Here is a 17,024-nt window from a genome sequence, read left to right as displayed (position 1 = left end):
GGTTCCGGGTTCAGATGACGTCATGCGCTGAAGATGGCGGAAGGGTGAGTTGTTCAGTGTCTCGAAATAATCGTTGAAAAATACCGAATAAATGAGTTGTTGATGTAGTTGTGATGCACTTGAGAAATAAGTACATTAAACTTCAGAGACAAACCGGACCGAGTGGCGAGATTCAGGATTAGCAGAGACGCCATACTGGACCGGATTTGTGGGTTTGTTTACAAAAATAGTCCCGCGAGCTTTGCTGGCGTCGGGATGAATTCCAAATTGGTCGGCACGCCCTATGTAGGTGCACTACATACGGCATGACGTATTGGCTTCTACGTGATTACGAGTACACTACATAGTAAAGAGAGCGCTGTTTGGGATTGAGCCGGGGTAGTCAATAGAAAGCGACGGTCGCAGGGGTTTATTTGGATTGTTGTGTTTAGACAGCAGTGTGGGCTGGATTGAAGAATTAAAGCGCGTTTTTATGTTTACTCTAAAATAAAATATCACTAATATTTCGCGTTTTGTTTAATTTTTGATATTGTTTTGCTGCTGTGAGCTAGCTAGAGAGCTTAGCTAAGCTGTTTACGTCAGTCTTTCTGGATCTTTCTGGGTTTAGAGTTGAAGCGGTTCGATAGGGCGGTATACCGGTTTTAACGTGCGATCTTGATGAGAATTAATGAATCTCGGTATGTGTGACGGTCTCAGGGAAGGAGCCTGGTGGGGAGGCTGGCTGCAGCAGAGCTTCCAGTCCCTTAAAGACAGGGTGAGTAACAGTGCAGTACATCCTGTAGTACATCTTGCTTTATTCATTGCTGTTGTTCATGATCCATGTCCGAATCCTTCTTTCCAGTCATCCGAAGCGTACGAGTTCATCAAGCGGGATTTAACAGAATTCTCCAACGTGGTGCAGCATGACACGGCCTGCTCCATCGTCGCCACGGCCAACGCTGTCAAGAGCAAGCTGGCTGTATGCTTTCCTATCTGTCTCACACACACACAGTACTGTGCAAAAGTTTTCGGCATAAAATGCTTTCGAGAAACTGTAATGATCAGTAAACGGCAGTATGTCGTGTGACGAGCCTTTGGAAAAAAAAATCATAAGGGGTGTTCACACGGCACATATTTGCATCGATGCTGCACCGATGTATTTTGTTGCGATATATTGTACACCGGTGTAAATTTTGTGGAGCGTTCACACGTCACAAACCTGCTTACTAGAGAGAAGCGTGTTAGCACCGGTGCAGCCCCACTTGCGTTCACACGGCAGTTTTTGTGACTGTGCTATACGATAGTAATAATGCGGAAATGAAATATGCACATGCGTGAAAATGTACTTCCTTTTCCCGGTTGTCATGGCATCACCAAGCACCGGGAAAACAATGTGGATGAAGACACCAGTGTTGCCAGATATTGCTGATGTTTTCCAGCCCAAAATATGTTCAAATCTGCCAAAATGCACTTAAAACCGCCCAATCTGGCAACACTGGAAGACACACGGTTCTGTTGTTGTTGATATTCGCCATTTTGGAAGCACAAAATACCAGGATGCAAATTATGCAATGCCCGTATGTAATCAACTCTCCTCACGCGTAGCGAGTCTACCCCTGTAGCGTTCAGACGTCCCAGTTTATATCGGTGCTGCCCCGCAAACTAGCATTTACTCCGGAGTAAATTTCTTAAACCACCTCCCGAGCAGGGTTAGATTTGCACCGGTTTAAGCAGCTTTCAGGGGCTACACCGGTATAACTTTGTACCGTGTGAACGCTCTACCGGGGCAGCCCCGGTGCTACACCGGAGTAAAAGTTGCCGTGTGAACACCCCTATAGTTTCAGGTCCAGTGAGTGCAGTTTTATGCCAAAATGAGCTGGAGGTTTTACAGAGCATCTTCCAGAACCAGTCACAGTTCTTCTGGACACTTTGATCGTCACGCTCGCTTCTTAATTTAGCACCAAAACTCAGCAGCCTTCATAATGTTTTCTTTTTTTAATCTGAAAAGTGCTCTCTTGTGTAACCTGCTACTTTAAAAATGCTGATTTATTTCACTTGCTTGGAAATCTCAACTGTTTTTGTACTGACTCGAATATAAAATGACCTAAATCTATCATAAAGATCGTTCTAGGGAGGGAGGAAAAAAAAAGCAGAATAAGACCGACACAGAGAGAGACAGACTGTTGTTGTTCTCTTCTAGGTGGAAGGTTCATCCGAGACCACGGAGAAGGTGAAGAAGAGCCTTACGAACATTCTGGGTGTGATCACGGACACGCTCGCTCCTCCACCTGATAAAACCATCGACTGTGATGTCATCACGCTGGTGGCCACGCCGGCTGGAACCACCGAGGTGTACGACAGCACCAAGGTCAGACGTAATGCTGCGTTTAGAGGTGATGGGGGAGGGGATGATGGCCGCTGTTTGAAGTGAAAAAGAAAGAGTTGCTTGTTCTGATTGGGACGCTTTTTCTCCTGTCCCGTTATTTATGATTTGAATGCGCCGTGTGACCGTTTCACTCTGTTCCAGACAGGAAACGGACAAGCTTTAGTTTCAGTAATGTTCGCTTGCTGTTCCAGGAAAACAATCAACAAAAGGGTTACTCTTCGCATCCCCAAGTCAGTGTGGTCCTTTTACAACACAGCAGTTGACTGACTTTATTTGTACATCTTACTTTTTATCCGTTTATAGTTACGTAAGAGTTCATGTTCTTACTTCAGTTCTAGCTGCGAGAAACTTTTGAGGGAACGACACTTAGTCGAAGTTCAGGAAAGACCGTTAAAGCTTGAAGAATTCAGCAGGGCTGTGGTGCTTTTCTTGAGCTGACCCGAGTTTTCCTCCTCTTCAGGCTCGTCTCTACACTCTCCAAGCCGATCCTGCGACATACTGCAACGAACCCGACGGTACGTTTCTGCTCGGTTCACTTATTAAACACGGAAATCTCAGGAAAAGTCATAAAGTCTGCTGTCCATCAAAGAGGTTGGACTTAAAGTGCATATCACGGGCAAATTCAGGAGCGAGACCAGTGTAATTCTCCTATTTTATATTAAACTTTGGTCAGATATCGGTCACATTTTGTGCAATTTTTTTACCTTGCGCAATACCAGAAAAATTCAGTTGAAATCAAGCCATTTGAGGCGAATTGGTCCGCCTCTGAAAAAACTCGGCGTTTGGATTTCCCGGCAAACATTCATTTTCGTGACGTCGCGTATGTCCGGGACGCCCCCGTCTGAATCCTACATCAGCACTGGTTTGTTTATGGGAAAATGACCTGGTGGTTTTCTGTAAATTTCTTCAACGTTATCGCGTAATTATTAAAATGGTTAACAGATGTATCGTAAGAGGGTGTAGCAACACCAATCATGATAGGATTAGCACTCATCGCTTCCCAAAAGACCGGACAATGAGAGAGAAATGGGAGCGCTTCGTGCGAGGCACCCGGAAAAATTGGCTACATGCTACAGACTACAGCATTATTTGCGTTGCTCACTTCACAAGGCCCGACGACTTTGAGAACTATTCGCAGTGGGAAATAGGCTTCACGAGGCAACTTGATCTAAAAAAGACGCAGTTCCATCTGTCAGAATGCCCAAAGCAACACCGTCTCCATCTGTATCAGCGTCACCAAAGGAGCCAGCCGTGCTCGTCTCCCCTGACAAGGCGAACCGCCGCATCCACTGAGGCCCTCGAAGCTGAGGACCAAGCAGAGCCGAGAAAAAGACCAAGAAAATCGGCCATTCACAAGTTGACTGTTGCCAGGGTAAGAAATAATCCTGACATCTCATTTATATTTTTCATCCAAAGTTGAAGTAACATTGCGCTCAGGTGGCAGTTCCATATTTCAGTGCAAAATCGCTAGCTGTTAAACTTGGTCTCCACAGGCTGTGCACTGAAACCGTGCAAGCTCTCGCAGCCTGCTGGCGCTTCCACAAGTGACGTCACAAATCTGGCTGCAGACTCCCTTGGGATTTTTCCAGACGAGAGTTATTTTTCTTTTTATTTTTTCGTTTCCGGTTGAGAGTACGTCGTGCGTGTTCTGGCTGCCGCTTCTCACCAGAGCTTTTTTTTTTTCTTTTTCTTTTTTTTTCCTGTGTGTTTGTGTAGTTTGATGTTTGTTTGAGTGTTTTGTCCGCCGGTTGTGGTGTAGCTCCGGACCCAGTTTTGGGCGTCGGTTCCCTCCAGGCCTTGGTTCGCCGTGGGCGATGCCTGCGCTCCCAGCTGTGGACTGCAGTGAGCTCGCTGCTCATTTTACATCATGGTTGTCCAGCGCTCTGCGCTTTAACGCTTGGCGTGATGTTCTGAGCGATGTTGCTCGGTGGTGTCGCGGCGGCTGTGCAGGCGGTTTGGGACACACCAGCGCTCTGCGTGGCGGAGCTTCTCTGCTCGCTTTGTGGATCCACGGCGTGGTGTTCGAGCGATGTTGCTGACGGCGTCACGGCGGCGGTGCTGGAGATGTGGGACTTGTTTTCGTGCGCCTTTTGGTGGGACTGTGGCTGCTACACCACGGGAATTACATCCTGACCCCTACTCGGTGGACTTTTTATTATTTATTTATTTAGTTAGTTAGTTTTTCTTTCCTTGTCTATAATTGTAAAGCGTCCTTGGGTTTTTTGAAAGGCGCTATATAAATTTAACATTATTATTATTATTATTATTATTATTATTATTATTATTATATTATTTTTTTTCTGCTGTAGACAGATGCCCTTGTGCAAAATTACCCTTCTGGATAAGTGTGTAAAGGGACATACTTTCATATAAAAAAAAAAAAAACGAAATTGGTCCAGGATATGCACTTTAACTAATGGACATATTGTACAGTATTTCCAGAAAGATCATCATCATCACCTGACGTTTTCTGTATTATCTTTCACATTACACACAATTAAAATGAAATCTGGAAACCCGTCGTTGTTCAAGCATTAAGGTTGAACTATACCGGCTTTACTCTGAGTGAAAGTATCGGCGCCTGTTTTTGTGATTAACCCGACTATGCGTTCATATCTTCTCTTCAGGTCCTCCGGAGCAGTTTGACACTTGGCTCTCGACTTTCAGTCTTGAGGAGAAGAAAGCTGAAATCTCCGAGCTGCTGGTGAACAGCCCCTCCATCCGGGCCCTCTACACCAAAATGGTACGACCCACAGCTTCTTGGACTTTGTCCCGAAATGGAACAGTCTGTCAGTAAACCTCATAAAATGATTGGCTTTGTCACGCTTTAATGTTCAGTGCAGAAGTAAACACACCCTCAGGACAAAATAAAGGCCTCTGCATGCTCTTGCGACAAGGCTTTCGCAGATAGCTTTTCGCAGACAGTTGTGATTTATCGTTGAGCGGGGAGTAATAGGCGTGCGTGATGTTATTCACCGCCACAACGCAAGGGGGCGCGAAATCGCTAGGAGTAGTTGGTGGGTGTGGTTAATGGAGTGTTTATCCTCCGGTTACTTATAATGACTAGAACTGGAGTCGTATAGATGTCCGTACTTCCTCACTTCCTCGATCAACCGCTCTTCGTGCTGCTCCATCTTCGCTCGTGTTTTTAAAAATGGCGGTCGTGAAAACAAACCAAACCGGGAAAGTAGGGAAGAGGAAGTGCGTGTACAACGGATGTTGAGTGGACCAATCAGAGCCCTCTTGTCTGCGACGCTGTCTGCGGTGGTCACAAATTTTGGGAGGTGCACGCAGAGCGTCTGCGAGGGGGGGGGCTATGCAGACACCGTCTGCGAGGACTGGGTTGTCAGCATAAATTGGCCCTAACGATGATGGAAACGTACAGTGTCTTCCAGAAGTTTTGGCACCCTTTATGTTCATGAAACCTTTTTTTAATATTATACCCCTGCTCCGGGGGGAAGGAGAGCTGTACTAGTTTTTATTTTTACCTCTGTCTGACCGACACACCCTTTTTCTGAGCAGCCACAAATTATAGCCACTTGGTACCGAGCTTCAGCTTGTGGTTCCGTACCGTGCATACCATTTTCAGATCTGTCTCATATCAACTTCCTGTTTACCGACTGAATGTATTTACGAAACACATCGCGTGGATTTTGACGCTATTTCAAGATGCAAAATGACAGTTGACCAGGATGCTGTTTGAAATCCCTGTGTGTGTGTGTTTTGAGATTTGTAAATTATTGCATTCCATTTTTATTTACAATTTGTACTTTGTCCCAACGTTTTTGGAATCGGGGTTGAAAACAAGTAAGTTTCACCCTGAAACTTACTTGTTTCAGGGTGAATTATTTGTTGAAGTGTTTGTTAAAATACTGGTTCTGAAATAATTGGCACCTTCCAACAGGACATTTTCTGTCCATTATCTTTTCATTTTAACAATCTTTTGCACAAATCTCCCAAACTTCATTGTGTTAAGTTTTTTTTTTTTTTTGGCCATGGAAATGGACGGCTGATCAATTTCGCACGAGTGCAAGTGCATATTTATGTTCTACCCCAGGGCTTAGAAAAATAGGTTCTCCAATTGTATGAGGGGGAAAAAATACTCTTGAACTATTGTGTGTGTGTGTATAATTTTTAAAAAAATATATACAACCCCGATTCCAAAAAAGTTGGGACAAAGTACAAATTGTAAATAAAAACAGAATGCAATAATTTACAAATCTCAAAAACTGATATTGTATTCACAATAGAACATAGACAACATATCAAATGTCGAAAGTGAGACATTTTGAAATTTCATGCCAAATATTGGCTCATTTGAAATTTCATGACAGCAACACATCTCAAAAAAGTTGGGACAGGGGCAATAAGAGGCTGGAAAAGTTAAAGGTACAAAAAAGGAACAGCTGGAGGAACAAATTGCAACTCATTAGGTCAATTGGCAATAGGTCATTAACATGACTGGGTATAAAAAGAGCATCTTGGAGTGGCAGCGGCTCTCAGAAGTAAAGATGGGAAGAGGATCACCAATCCCCCTAATTCTGCGCCGACAAATAGTGGAGCAATATCAGAAAGGAGTTCGACAGTGTAAAATTGCAAAGAGTTTGAACATATCATCATCTACAGTGCATATCATCATCAACAGATTCAGAGAACCTGGAAGAATCTCTGTGCGTAAGGGTCAAGGCTGGAAAACCATACTGGGTGCCCGTGATCTTCGGGCCCTTATGGCCCTTTTCCACTAGCCTGGGCCCGCCCATCCTAAGCGTGACGCAACACAAGGTCCTGTTCCGAGCTTAGTCTGGCCAGGCAGGCTATCTACAGCATTTCCAAGCTCCCGAAAAATCGGGAACCAATCAACTTTGAGCATCTCCAACGGCCCTGGGTAGAGGCGTGTTCAAGGCAGTGACGTAGTAGAACTGCGACCGGAAGCCATAGATTGTTTACAGAATCTATGCCGGAAGCGCTTCATTCACGTTACGAACATGGAGCAGCGGCAAGCCTTTAACACAGCGGTAGATGCTGTATTGAAAGCATTCAACGGGAAGTTCTCATTGAAAACGGAGCAAAGAGCAGCCCTGGAGGTATTTATTGAAAGGAAGGACGTTTTCGCCTTGCTCCCGACCGGCTTCGGTAAGAGTTTAATCTACCAGTTAGCCCTGTCGCGTTGCATATGTCAGAAGAAAGAGTGATGTGATTGGTTTAAGCTTCGTCACAGCCTTTTCTGGCTTCGACCAGTAGCAAACTGAGGCATTTCAGGGAGGCGGGTCAACCATGGGCTTTGGGAAACGGTTTGGCTTAATAGCTTGGCCAGACCAAATGCTCGGAGAGCTTTGAAGTCGCGTTAGCCAGGCTACTTTTCCACTACCCTTTTTCAGCTCACTTCAGCTCACTTCAGCCCGACACGGCTCATGTTTCGACTACCCCAGAGCAGCATGACTCTGCTCGCTTCAGCCCTACTCAGCACCCAAAACTCGCACGGTTTTGGAGTAGGCCTGAAGCGAGCCAAACCGAGCCGAGTGGGGCTAGGGGCGTGAGCAGACACTCCCCTGTGCACTGATTGGTGAGGAGGAGTGTCCTCACATGCCCACACACGCCCCGCGAGCACGCTGGGATCTGTAAACACTGTAAACCCGGAAGAAGAATAATTATGAATTACGAGAATTTCTGAAGCCTTATGCGCCTCGCCTCATCTATACGCTCTTGCCAGTATCTGTTGGCGTTGTCGGTGACAACAAGCCACAGCACCAAGACCAGCAACACTAACGACTCCATGTTTATTGTTTACTATCCGGGTCGTGAGACTACCGCTTAAAAGGTCACTGATGTCACTGTTTGCGCCGCCTAACGACATCACGTGACGTCCACCCACTTTTGCTAACTCCACCCAATGTGTCCACCCACTTCCAGCCAGCACGGTTCAGCGCGGTTGTAGTCAAAATGCAACTCCAACAGCCCCACTCAGCCCAACTCAGCACGGCACGGCTCAGCCCAACTCAGCCGCGTTGGTAGTGGAAAAGCGGCATTAGACGGCACTGCATCACATACAGGCATGCTTCTGTATTGGAAATCACAAAATGGGCTCAGGAATATTTCCAGAGAACATTATCTGTGAACACAATTCACCGTGCCATCCGCCGTTGCCAGCTAAAACTCTACAGTTCAAAGAAGAAGCTGTATCTAAACATGATCCAGAAGCGCAGACGTCTTCTCTGGGCCAAGGCTCATTTAAAATGGACTGTGGCAAAGTGGAAAACTGTTCTGTGGTCAGCCGAATCAAAATTTGAAGTTCTTTATGGAAATCAGGGACGCCGTGTCATTCAGACTAAAGAGGAGAAGGACGACCCGAGTTGTTATCAGCGCTCAGTTCAGAAGCCTGCATCTCTGATGGTATGGGGTTGCATTAGTGCGTGTGGCATGGGCAGCTTACACATCTGGAAAGACACCATCAATGCTGAAAGGTATATCCAGGTTCTAGAGCAACATATGCTCCCATCCAGACGACGTCTCTTTCAGGGAAGACCTTGCATTTTCCAACATGACAATGCCAAACCACATACTGCATCAATTACAGCATCATGGCTGCGCAGAAGAAGGGTCCGAGTACTGAACTGGCCAGCCTACAGTCCAGATCTTTCACCCATAGAAAACATTTGGCGCATCATAAAACGGAAGATACGACAAAAAAGACCTAAGACAGTTGAGCAACTAGAATCCTACATTAGACAAGAATGGGTTAACATTCCTCTCCCTAAACTTGAGCAACTTGTCTCCTCAGTCCCCAGACGTTTACAGACTGTTGTAAAGAGAAAAGGGGATGTCTCACAGTGGGAAACATGGCCTTGTCCCAACTTTTTTGAGATGTGTTGTTGTCATGAAATTTAAAATCACCTAATTTTTCTCTTTAAATGATACATTTTCTCAGTTTAAACATTTGATATGTCATCTATGTTCTATTCTGAATAAAATATGGAATTTTGAAACTTCCACATCATTGCATTCCGTTTTTATTTACAATTTGTACTTTGTCCCAACATTTTTGGAATCAGGGTTGTGTAAATAAAGTGACGGGTGCCAATAATTCTGGAGGGATCTTGGGTTTACTTAGAGATTTGTATGTAGTTTGTAGATGTTAAGTTTTTCCCTGACCTTAATAAAGCAGAAATGGTTAAAGAGTGCTTTGTACAATATTAATCGTGGAAAAAAAAGAATGAGATTTTTTTTATTTTTTAAGTTGTGTCATAACGTTATATAACTTTTATTACGCCAAGTTTTTGTTTGTTTGTTTTGGATGTCATATTTGCCCTGTTTTGGTTTTCTTTCTCCAATGATTTTTTTTTTTGGGTAGATAATTTTAAGAGAAATACAGTTTTGTCACCGTTAAAAACTTTTGCACTTGACTGTACAGAGATGCTCACAATGCGAGAGAATGTTGTACAAGGCATATCTCATGTAAACTATCATTTCTTGTGTGTGTGTGTAGGTTCCAGCAGCTGTGGCTCACTCCGAGTTCTGGCAGCGCTACTTTTACAAAGTGTTTCAGTTGGATCAGGTACCGTCTCTCTCGCTCTGTGATATCCAACATCTGGAATAAAATATATTTGGGGTTTTGTGTCAAAAGTTTGTGGAGATACCGGAGACGTGCTGCACCCAGAACGGCAAATCTGGATAACACATGAAATTAAAGCGACTCGCATCTGATGTATTAATAAACTTAGCTTTGCATGAAAGGGTGAACTGTGCTGTTTGTGTCACCAGTTTACGAGTTAATTTGTCGAAATGTTGCCGAAATGGCCCCCTGGAGAACAATACTCTCAGCCAGTGTGTGTATACAAAACCCTGAGTTGGCACAGTTCAGAGAACAGATTAGAAGAATAAAGCGGTGGCTTTGGTTCGTCTCGGCACTGAGCTCATCTCACACGTCCCCTGCTGTGGATCCACTCAACCCCCAGACCTCGGGGCCTCATGCGCTGCTCCTGCAGTTGTTCGTTTTCCACATGAACTGATCATTCAGTAGATTAAAAAAAAATCACCTGCACACTCAGGACTGTTTCTTTCCCTTTTGTGGTCCGTGTCACCCAGCAGCATCGCTCTCGAGTCTTGAGGTTTCTTTTCATGTCGTTTTTCCTCGCCAATTGTTTATTACAGATCTACAGCTGGGTCCAGATTTCTGGAAAGCTGTTTGGCACATTGTGGCCAGTTCATAGCTTGGGGGGGGAAGCCATGGCCAAATGGTTATAGAAATAGCTTAGGGACCAAAAGGTTGCTGGTTTGATTTCCTGAAGTGCCTTGAGCAAGGCCCCTAACCCCCGAGTGCTCCAGCAGGTGTGGTGGTGTATCTTGTGTCTGATTAGCCAGAGAAGAACTGATGATGCGATTATCAGTTCAGGCAGGAACCTGGCCGTAACTAACTTTGGATGTGAAATTTGACGTGAATGAGCTTTGCACCAATCAAACGTTGACCCAATTTAACCGATGATTGTTAATATGAAAGTCGTGCACACTGAAAGACTGTGTGTGTGTGTGTGTGTGTGTGTGTGTGAGAGAACAGGAGGAGGCCAGGAGAGTGGCACTAAAGCGGCGAGCAGAGGAAACCACCCAGTCCGAGAGTCTGGGTTGGGAGGAGGAAGAGGAAGGTAAGACCTTATTTTTTTTTTTTAGCACAGCGATGAAGCGTTTCTCATCAGGTCACTTTGAGTTTCAGATGATTATAGATGAAAGTCTTCCGGATGTACCTGGAAATCCGTATATTTGACAAAACTCTTGAAAATCTCCGGTTTCCCGAATGGAGAAATTTATTTTTCGGATTTTTCGCGTTCCTAGACGCGGTGTAATACTTCGCGTCGTCCTTGCCTGGGCGCGGTCCTTAAATAGTCCAAACATAGTTCATTGATTAAAGACAGGTGTTCTTTGTTAATGGCGCGCGTGCCCAAGGCGCGCCTTCAGGTGCACGAGCTAAGGCGCGCAGGACTGACACCGTTCTGCGCAAGCGCAACACAATCGCAGTAGAAAGCATGTTCAAGCTGCCAGTGTAGCTGCAGTCTTTTTACTTGCAAATTACGAGTAATTTCTTGTGTTAATAATTCGCCATGTCAAAAGAAGCAAAACTTTCCTCCTTTTGACGTGAAGAGAGGTCAGCAATTTATTATATATTTTTTTTCCCTCAAAGTTGCATTTTGTGGCTTCGAAGCTAAGTTTTAGTGCCGTTTCTAGAACACATCATCAAGAAAACGTGGAAGAAACAGCAATAATGGAAGAGCCGGTTTCGAAGCTGCCTAAAACTAGCAATGGCAATTATTCTTTGTTACATAATGTACTCAGGCTGCCAGTCAGTGTGTGACACACACGTGCGCACACACCCCTGAAAAATCCTAGCTGCGTCCCTGATTTATATGAGAAATTTGGTATTCATTGGTGTGTTTAAATTTTCAGACAATATGAACTAATGTAAACAATTGGCTTCAACTCGCATAAATATGAATTGGAAATGTTTAGTTCACTTTAGCTTATGCAAACGCACAACTCTACTAAAAGATTGATAAACGAGGCTCAATGTCCCCAACATTGAAACCTGAAAGCTTTAGAAACTCTAATGGGCCTTTTCCACTACCCTTTTTCAGCTCGCTTCAGCTCACTTCAGCCCAACACGGCTCGCGTTTCGACTACCTCAGAGCAGCACGACTCAGCTCGCTTCAGCCCTGCTCAGCACCCAAAACTCGCACGGTTTTGGAGTGGGGCTGAAGCGAGCCAAACCGAGCCGAGTAGGGCTAGGGGCGTGAGAAGACACTCCCCTGTGCACTGATTGGTGAGGAGGAGTGTCCTCACACGCCCCGCGAGCACGCTGGGATCTGTAAACACTGTAAACCCGGAAGAAGAATAATTACGAATTACGAGAATTTCTGAAGCCTTATGCGCCTCGCCTCATCTATACGCTCTTGCCAGTATCTGTTGGCGTTGTCGGCGACAACAAGCCACAGCACCAAGACCAGCAACACTAACGACTCCATGTCCTCCATGTTTATTGTTTACTATCCGGGTCGTGAGACTACCGCTTAAAAGATCACTGATGTCACTGTTTGCGCCGCCTAACGACATCACGTGACGTCCACCCACTTTCGCTAACTCCACCCAATGTGTCCACCCACTTCCAGCCAGCACGGTTCAGCGCGGTTGTAGTCGAAATGCAACTCCAACAGCCCCACTCAGCTCGACTCAGACCAACTCAGCACGGCACGGCTCAGCCCGACTCAGCCGCGTTGGTAGTGGAAAAGCGGCATAAGAGCAATTCCAGCGTTATGGACGTGACACTTGAACTCAAAATGGCAACAAATGACCCAGTGCATGTTTTATTGTCTCCCAGTATTTAAACAGGTGTTGCATATTTTAAGGCTGTACCATACTGGAGAAGTGATAGAACAAGAACAATTCCCATAGTACATCTAGGGCATGCCAGAAAACGCCAATAAAAGATGCGTTATGGATGTGACAGAAAAAGTATCACTTTTCTTGGGTGACTGTACATTTTTATCAAACTCTGTGAAATTGTAAACCTAATGTCGAAATGGAGAGATCCATTTGATAGAGGGGTCCAAGGTGAATATTAAAAAATCTTTGTTTAAAATATTTTGTATTTCATGCAGAGTTTCGGAAGGAAAAGTCAGCGTTATGGATGTGACGAAATTCCGTTATGGATGCGACGCGTCTGAAATAGACATGGCATATGTTTAGAAAATCAGCAATTTAACCACCATAACCCTTTGAAAAACTCTCTAAATATCAGCTAAAACTATCAAAGTTCTTAAATAATATTTAGGATGGCTATTGTTTTGCTGTTTTGTGGATTTTAGCATACATTTCTGTGGCTTGTGGCAATAATATAGAATTGTACATGATCAAAGTTGATTTTAGCTTGGGTTTTACATTATAAGAAAGAAAGACTGACAGTGACATATTAGGTTGGTTACAAATTGGTTCAGCTTATTCACATCTGTAAAATACAGGCCTAGGTGATATCTCTGGGAGTGGTTTTGATGTATTACATGTTGCTTTATTTTTGCATGGTGAGGTTGACATTTACATGGAATTGCCCTCAACAGACCTTTTACTTTTTAACAGTACTGTTTTGGGATTTTGCTGAGTTTACCTTCAGCTGTCTGATTTTTTTTTTTCAAAGTAATGAACTGTGTAGCCAGGAAAATCACCCCGTTTTCTAAATGCACTCCTGAAAATTACTCATTAACGAGGGGAATTAAATTTGATATTTTTGACGTTAATTATTAATGTACATGAAAGAAAAAGGCTTAAAAGTTATAACTTGTTTTCGTGAAAATAAATACTAAAATACACTAGAATGCAGGGTTTTGCATATTATGTTATTAAAATTTTTTCGGGGGACGTTGCCCCCCGACCCCATCTTAGTTTGACTTTCAAAAGTTCAGGATTTTTTTTCTTTGCTCCACTTTCATCTCTATATGATCTTCTCACGGTCTCCTCCAGATGAGTTCCTCGGAGCCTCGTCTCCGTCTCGCTTGGACTTCAGTCCTCCTGCCGTAACCGTTGAGACCAGCCCATCGTGCGCCTCGTCCTCTGAGGCGACAGGTTCCCATGGCGACGCCACGTCTGATGTGACTCCATCGGTCAGCAGCGACAGCATGAGTCTCCCGACACAGCTGGAGAACATTCCAGAGAGCTGTGCCAACGCACCAAGCGAAGACGAGAAGCAGAAGAGCACTACAGAGGACGGCGCGAAGGAGCAAGAACCAAGAAAAGAGGACGGAGTGCAAGACTTGCGAGTGTTCGAGCTCAACTCTGACAGCGGCAAGTCCACACCTTCCACCAACGGCAAAAAAGGTGAGGTGAAGCGCACACAGTCGTAAATCTGTCACTACAAATCGTAGTTTGGGCCGATCCAGAACCCGAGTTATAATTTGGCAGCGGTTTTAATAATATTTACATCACTGGGCAGGGACGAGACACAACAGGGCTGAAGGGTAAACACCAGAGGATTAGCAGCAGTCACGCCAGACTGGAGCGTAAATCAGGCGTTGCTGCTGTAAAGGCAGAGAAACAAACGCCTGACCTTTGCTGGCAGACTCGCTTGATTGCCTCTTGATTATTTGTTTTATGATGAAGATAAGAGCAAATGTGTGAGCCTAATTTCCTGATTCCTCTCCTTTGCATTCGGAAAAAAGAAACCACAGAAAACCTTCTGTTTGTACCTCGTGGCTCACACATTCGCAGAGCTTCATGATTGCCCTGGCTCTGGACGGGGCATTTCTGGGTGTAGAATGAATTTATAGGTTCGATTTCTCTTGTATATTTCCTGTATGAGGTGAAGCTTCTTAACAACATCAAACTACTCAACCATCCTTAGCAAGGGTGCCAATAATTTTGAAGTCACCTCTTTCCAGATCATTCTGACTGGTGATTTAAGGAGGAAAAAAAAAAAAACTGACTGGGAAGCAGCAGTAGTGTTTGAGGAATTTTGTTAATGTATATTCTTGTGTGTGTGTGTGTGTGTCTGTGGAGGGTCGTCCCTCCGCCCCGCCCGATGTTTTTATTTCTTGTGATATTTTCTGGCAGGGTCCAGTACTGATGTGAGCGAGGACTGGGAAAAAGACTTTGACCTGGATATGACGGAGGAAGAGGTTCAGCTGGCTCTGTCAAAAGCTGACGCCACTGCAGAGGTACTGCTCAAATCTGTTATGTTTTACATTCCTCTTTCTGTTTTTTTTTTTTTTTTTTTTTTTTATTTCACTGGGGTATATTTTTATCCATTTATAGTCGCACTGAATTCTGTGAAATAAACATTTCCTGACTTCAACTTCACCAGATCAACAAATGTGCGTGTTTTTTAAATCCGTTCACGTGAAGCATTCAGCATGCAGGTCGCTATCAGTGAGCCGTTACTATAGAAACAATAACGTCTTCGAGTGAGCGAGCACATTAAATATGAACCCGTGATTTCCATCCGCATAACTATTAGTTATGTCATGTGTTCTGTTTATACTGTTGCTAGTTGTTTTTTTTTCCATGATTGTTTTTTCTGTCCCAGTTTGACGATGAGGACTGGGAGAACTGGGACTGAAGAGCCGGAGGTTGACAACAACAACAACAACAACGACGATGATGATGATGATGTGAGAAGTTCACCGTCCCCGAACGAACCCGCGCTTTAACGTTTCGAAACTCTTCGTCCATGCCCACACCTTCGCATTCAGCCAATGGGAGCAAGACGCTGGCCCTTGGGTCCACCGCCTGGGTGACGTCCAGCCAGTGATATTTAGTTCAGAGCTGAATTCATTCATTTTCAAGGGGGAAATTTGGCTTTAGAGCAGAAACGGGACACGTCTGGGTTTAAAGTGGACATGTGTCTCAAAATAATAAACAAAAAAAAGAGAGAAAAATGATCAACCCAGAGATTGAGGTCTTGGTGGTACAGTATATCACTCGTTCTACTTTTTCAATAAGAGTGGGGAAACAAACAATAGATCTACTTTTAGGGCTTCAGAAGTAGCCATACTCTTTTCATGCTACTCGTTCTGTTTATAGGATTAGCTGTTAATCCTGACGTGTAATTTATGTTTCTCATTTTGTGTTTCTTCCTAAAGCATATTGTCATTTGGCTTTATTATTATTATTATTATTATTTTCCTTTGTCGATGAAGTACTAACTTCTCTAATCTTATGCAAGTGATTGAATTAGCATAAAGTACCGTATGTTTGGCCTTTTTCATAGACGACTGTTGCACTTTCGTTTCATGAATACAATACGCTACATGACTTTGTTCAGTGTTGTGTGTGGGGGGGTGTAATTTGTCATGTTGAAACTGTTCATATTTAACTAAAGACAAAACGATGAAATGTGTGTCTGGATTTATTGTGCGCTTGTGGCCGCCGCCGCCTTCTTATACCCCCACTCCAAAGTGTGTGCGCGCGTGTGGGGGGGGGTATTGAGGTATTTCACTCACGTGACCAAGTCATGTGACGCTGCCATTTTGGACGGCACGGCTCGAATCAGTTTGAATGCGAGGAAGGCGACAAACAAAAAACATAAAAGAAAAAGGAGCGAGATGCAGAAAACACCTTCACTATCCAGCGACGTAGGGCATTTACAGGGCGAGCAGAGGAAGAGGTATTTGCAAAAATTGAGGTTAGCAGGCTTAGAGAACGACGTTTACCTGCTTCCACCAGGATTGTTCACTGACAGCTAAGATTTGTTCACATTTTCATTTACTTTCGGTCCTCAGGATAAACAAAATGTTATTAAATGTCATTGAAATAACTTCTTAGTCTGTTGAGACATGGCCCATTAAGTTTTTCCTTTACTGTATTTGCTAGTTTACTGAGCGCGCTCCGGGGCGGGCTGGCTGGCGCTAGCTAGCTAGCTAGCGCTCCGGGGCGGGCTGGCTGGCGCTAGCTAGCTAGCTAGCGCTCCGGGGCGGGCTGGCTGGCGCTAGCTAGCTAGCGCTCCGGGGCTGGCGGGCTGGCTGGTGCTAGCTAGCTAGCGCTCCGGGGCTGGAGGGCTGGCTGGCGCTAGCTAGCTAGCGCTCCGGGGCTGGCGGGCTGGCTGGCGCTAGCTAGCTAGCGCTCCGGGGCTGGCGGGCTGGCTGGCTCAGTAAACTAGTAAATCCAGTAAAGGAAAAACTTGAGACTGAAA

General features: G+C 44.7%; 1 protein-coding gene across 2 annotated transcripts; it reads left to right on the top strand.

Moving 5' to 3' along the window:
* On the top strand, positions 1–16,228 carry bsdc1 (BSD domain containing 1). 2 transcript variants are annotated; one of them, XM_060925248.1, is made up of 11 exons: positions 1–44; positions 697–754; positions 842–958; positions 2,180–2,347; positions 2,826–2,880; positions 4,993–5,108; positions 9,849–9,917; positions 10,917–11,001; positions 13,862–14,215; positions 14,948–15,051; positions 15,420–16,228. In XM_060925248.1, the coding sequence occupies exons 1-11, from the start codon at positions 34–36 to the stop codon at positions 15,450–15,452; spliced, it is 1,170 nt and encodes a 389-aa protein (XP_060781231.1). In that variant the 5' UTR covers positions 1–33; the 3' UTR covers positions 15,453–16,228. The 2 variants fall into 2 exon arrangements, with proteins under 2 accessions (XP_060781231.1, XP_060781230.1); XM_060925247.1 differs by lacking the exon at positions 1–44 and having other exon boundaries at positions 665–754.
* The last annotated feature ends 796 nt before the right edge of the window (positions 16,229–17,024 follow it).

Source organism: Neoarius graeffei, chromosome 7 (genome assembly GCF_027579695.1).
Source record: "Neoarius graeffei isolate fNeoGra1 chromosome 7, fNeoGra1.pri, whole genome shotgun sequence".
NCBI lineage: Eukaryota > Metazoa > Chordata > Actinopteri > Siluriformes > Ariidae > Neoarius > Neoarius graeffei.
Note: the sequence above shows the minus strand (reverse complement) of the source record. Positions and strands in the feature narration are given on the sequence as shown.

Coding starts and splice junctions, on each gene's coding strand:
- bsdc1 (XM_060925247.1), top strand. CDS start 668: ATGAATCTCGGTATGTGTGACGGTCTCAGGGAAGGAGCCTGGTGGGGA. Junction 2,348..2,825: donor AGGTGTACGACAGCACCAAG/GTCAGACGTAAT, acceptor CCTCCTCTTCAG/GCTCGTCTCTACACTCTCCA. Junction 5,109..9,848: donor GGGCCCTCTACACCAAAATG/GTACGACCCACA, acceptor GTGTGTGTGTAG/GTTCCAGCAGCTGTGGCTCA.